General features: G+C 43.7%; 1 protein-coding gene across 1 annotated transcript in view; it reads left to right on the top strand.

The window, feature by feature from the left end:
* The first annotated feature begins 388 nt into the window (after positions 1–388).
* The window catches only part of LOC100956004 (developmentally-regulated GTP-binding protein 1), a 59,355-nt gene continuing 54,900 nt past the window's right edge, over positions 389–4,843 (top strand). Inside the window, exon 1 of the mRNA XM_023517674.1 lies at positions 389–476. Within this exon, the coding sequence (XP_023373442.1) occupies positions 389–476 (88 nt within the window). The remainder of the gene's footprint in view (positions 477–4,843) is intronic.

Raw genomic sequence — 4,843 nt, forward strand, 5'->3', positions numbered from 1 at the left:
CTAGATACATCTTTGTAATGGTTTATGAAACCTTTTAAGACAACAGCTGTCAAATTTTGACCTATTATTTCTATTGTCCTTTTCCAAAAAGCAAACGTATGTAGTGTGTTATGGTTATAAAAGAATGTTTGTTATTAAAGCTCAGATTGTGCAAAAAAAATATTGAGACTTGCCTGCCCTTCCCCTGTTCACCTGTTGGTAAGTGTCCTTCCAGAGGCTTCCTTGGGTCACCGTGTGCTTCCCTTACGTCTTGTACCATCCAGGCCCGTCTCTTGTACCATCCAGGCCCGCCTCTTCACTCCCTTGAAGCTCATTAGCAAAATTGCACAGTAACCTCACGTGTGCTGAACTCTATGCAGGCGTCCTCAAACTAATGCCCACGGGCCACATGCGGCCAGCAGAAGACATTTATCCGGCCCACCGGGTGTTTTTGCTGCCGCTGCCTGTCCTGCGGCCCTCAGTCCAGCCCTCCAACGGTCTGAGGGACAGTGAACTGGCCCCCTGTTTAAAAAGTTTGAGGACCCCTGAAATATCTCAAAAAGTATGTCTTGCCTCAAGATAGCCTGGTTTGGTTCTACTCCGTCCATAACACCAAGTGAATTTCTAACAAAGTTTCGTTTAATCTTGTTTTAAAAACATCTGTCTGTACTAAAACTTTCATAGTAACATTTTTGGGTTGTCAAATCACCTCTGCAACAAGGCAGAGTTTACATAATAGTTGATAGATTAAACACTGTGACAACTCTCGAGAATTATCGGGGGTGCTACTTTTAACTTTATTTGGGGGAAATCATTAGTCATCGGCTGTGAATAACAAATGCTTGCTCTTTTTCCTTGGAATTCCAAAGGCTTCTGTAGCGAGTGAATTTAAACTGTTTTAGCCAACTGAAAAGTATACACTCTCACCTTTCTTTTATCCTAATTTTTTAAACCCAATTTTACTCCTCACAGTTTTTGAAAGTCATAGACTTCTGGAAGATAAAAGAATGCTACCTGGTTCATTTAGTTTCCCTTTGGGGATTTTCTAAACCGTTTAGGATTAGATACCAAATACACATTACGCTACTCACCCATTGTTCCCAATTATAGTGTAATTCTGACCCTACTAAGCAAAGACCATCCTACAAGATGAAAATGTATTTATCAACCAAAAAACGGTGGGAAAGACTCACTTAAGATGTTTAAGGTTCTATTTCAAAACAGAATGTCTTTTCTTCGTGTAAAAAGTCGGACTATAAGCTAGCTACTTCAGTTTGTTATTTCTTTGTATAATCTATAGGATTTAACTGCTAGATTCCCAGAAAGGGTCTTTGAAACCAACTTGGCAGTTAGAACAAAGAAAACTCACGAGGGAAGAATCTTTTTTAAAAAAGAGAAAAACCAACCCACGCTCCTTTTTCTATAGCTCAGACATTAAAAGCAAGCTGGAAATAGGGTCTTTAGAATATTTATTAACTGCCCTTTCACTGATTTGTATATTTTATTATAAGACTAAAATCCACTTCTACTAAGGCTTAATTTTAGCTTCCTTTCGTTGGTTAATGTAGAAGAAAAACACAGCAGTGTCCTAGTGCCAGAAATTAAATGCTGACATTTCAGACAGAATTTCATTTTGATCCTTTTTTAGAGACAAGGGTCGCTGTTGCCCAGGCTGGAGTGGAGTACTGTGGTGCGGTCATAACTCACTGCAGTATCAGAGCTCTAGGGCTCAGGCCATCCTCCCACCTCCACTTCAAGAGTGGCTGGGACCACAGGTACACGCCACCACTCCAGGCTCAGATAGAATTTCATGAAAAACTCTTTACTTTTGGCTCAGCGCCTGTGGCTCAATTGGCTAAGGCGCCAACCACATACACCTAAGGTGGCGGGTTCTAATCCAGTCCGGCCCGCCAAACAACAATGACGGCTGCAACCAAAAAATAGTTGTGGCAGATGCCTGTGGTCCCAGCTACTTGGGAGGCTGAGGCAGGAGACTCGCTTGAGCCCAGGAGTTGGAGGTTGCTGTGAGCTGTGATGCCACAGCACTCTACCCAGGGGGATAGCTTGAGGCTCTGTCTCAAAAAAACAAACAACTCTTTACTTTTACTCATTTAAAATCTATATCCCATCTACTGGAACTATTTTACTTCTACAGTTAATTACAACTGATACTTATTGAGCATGTAGTCTGAGAACAGATCTGAACTGGGAATTCTTAGGTATTAAAAAGGCAGGTGGAGGCGGAGAGAGCTAAGATCCCAGGTAGAGCTGATGCGCTTATTGGAGAGGCAGTGCCCACGCAGCTCAGTCCTTGGATATTTAAACCGTATACATTGCCTAGACCTGTATCAATCAATAACGTTTTAACTACTTTAACTATAGGTACAAGTGTAGTAAATGATGGTAAAGAAGAAAGTTCGTGGGCAAGAATCCATTCCAAAATAAAATAAACATAAGGAAAATAGTAACCATCAGGGTGCTAAGTTGGAGTTAGAGGTTATGGAAAGAATGACATTTTTCCTCCAGGTCGTTTATTTGGTTTTACAAAACACTTTTTTTTTTTTTTTGAGTTTTAGAAACTACATTAAGTTATTAGCTCACGTTGTTGTGACAGAAGTGTCAGGCTAATGTAGCGTGTTCGTAAGAGAAATTGGGTGTGTGGTATGTAGGAATTTTTTATGTGGTATGTAGGAATTTTTTTATACTGTCTTCACGAGTTTTCTATAAGTCTACCACTATTCTAAAATTAAAGGTTTGCTTTAACAAGCATTCTAAATAAAGGCCCAGTGTGGTGGCTCATGCCTGTAATCCTACCACTCTGGGAGCTGAGGTGGGTAGATTGCCTGAGCTCACAGGTTGGAGACCAGCCTGAGCTAGAGTGGGAACTTGTGTCTAAAAATAGCCAGGCATGTGGTCAGCACCTGTAGTCCCAGCTGCTCAGGAGGCTGAGACAAGAGAATCTCTTGAGCCCAAGAGTCTGAGGTTGCTGTGAACTGTGATGCCACGGCACTCTACCAAGGGTGACAAGAGAGACTCTTGAAAACATTCATCCACAATTCCACCATGCTAATGCAGCTATTTTTGTCACTTAGATATATTCGTTTTTTGTTTGTTTTTTTTTGAGACAGAGTCTTACTATGTCACCCTCGGTAGAGTGCCTATAGCATCACAGCTCACAGCAACCTCCAACTCCTGGGCTTAAACGATTCTCTTGCCTCAGCCTCCTGAGTAGCTGGGACTACAGGAGCCCGCCACCATGCCTGGCTATTTTTCTTGTTGTAGTTGTCATTATTGTTTGGCAGGCCCAGGCCAGGTTCAAACCCACCTGCCTCAGTGTATGTGGCCGGCACCCTAGCCGCTGAGCTACAAGCGCCGATCCTTGATAGATTCTTTTATACATTTTCTTACATATAATTATAAACTGCAAGTGATTTTCTATTACTGTATGTCCTGCTTTTGTTATTTGATTTCTCAGAAACATTTACACAGTCTGCTGGATGGGCTTGCTGCTGTCATGGCAACATGATCTAAGTGTCTCTGACACAGAAATAGGTTCCGTTACTGAAGGTAGCAAAGTCGGACATGAGCAGGGAAGTAGGGCACGGGCGGTGTGAGCACACGGGATGCTGAGTAGGAGAATACACTGTGACAGTAACAAGATGTGTCACAAGAAGCATGACAGAAACCACACAAGGCACGTTATATGGCCTAACTTCCCCCTGCCCCCATGGGCCTTGGGGGCCAAGACACCTCTGGGCCTAACCACATAAGGTGAAAAACTCCCCTGCCAGATGGTGAGAAAAAGACAACATCCCTGTTGGTCTAGAAAAAAAGGGCCAGAGACAGTGCCACAAAGGAGGAGAGGCCAGACAGGAGACAAAGGTGACACAGAAACCCTGGGGTCACGAGTCATAGAAACCCTGTGCCCCTTTGACCTGCTGCACTTAGACTTAACAAACTCTCTCTCTGCTTACAGCACGTTCCTTGTCACTTGGTTTCATTTCTTGATCAGTCACAAGTAGGTAAGAACCAGTGTGTTCACATCAACCTTGGGATTAAGGGTGCAACCGGGAGCATATTCTAGGATGTGAGTCTGAGGGCCACGGTGACAGCTTTCCAGTAAATGGACTGGTGTAGACAGAAAGTCTGGGACAGAGTGAACTTTCCTGGGAGATCTCAGGTGCTTCAGCTGGGAGGTAAGTTGGGGTCAGCCTTGAACGTCAGACAGGGGGTGGTGGAAGAGAAGAGGGGATTGAAGTGATGGTCCCATGACCGTATCTGAGACCCCAAGGGGACTAGAAAAAAAGATGAGACTAAGTTTGAAGCCTCTGCCTAGGAAATGGTTGCTATTAACACTATAAATGGAGAGTTCAGGAAGATCAGATTTGTGTGTTGGTTAGGATTGAGTTTTGTTTGTTGGTTGAGAAAGAGAAGATAAAGGTTTGTGGAGTTTGGGGTACGTGAGATCTGTCACACCAGTGAGACAGCTTATGAAAACGCCCTGCTGGGAAGTGGGGCACTAGGTATTGGCTTAGATTAGGATTCGTGCACCAGGAGGTCATAGCTGAAATCCTAGGAGTAGATGAGATTGGCCAGGAAGATGGTCTTTGTAGCAAAGCAAGAGGAGGGCCAAGATGGAACCTTGACGAACACCTGATTTCACATGCAGGGGAAGGTCAGAGTGTAGAAGTAGCCGGAGGAATAGCCAGAGAAGGCAGCCTATTAACATTTGCTGACTGTTTACCTGTCTCTGATGAGACCACACTCCTTGAAGGCAGAGACTGTGTTGTCCTCGGTAGAGTGCTGTAGTGTCACAGCTCACAGCAACCTTCAACTCTTGGGCTTAAGCAATTCTCTTGCCTCA

This window comes from Otolemur garnettii, unplaced genomic scaffold, assembly GCF_000181295.1.
Source record: "Otolemur garnettii isolate 467f Iridium unplaced genomic scaffold, OtoGar3 scaffold00116, whole genome shotgun sequence".
Taxonomy (NCBI): Eukaryota; Metazoa; Chordata; class Mammalia; order Primates; family Galagidae; genus Otolemur; species Otolemur garnettii.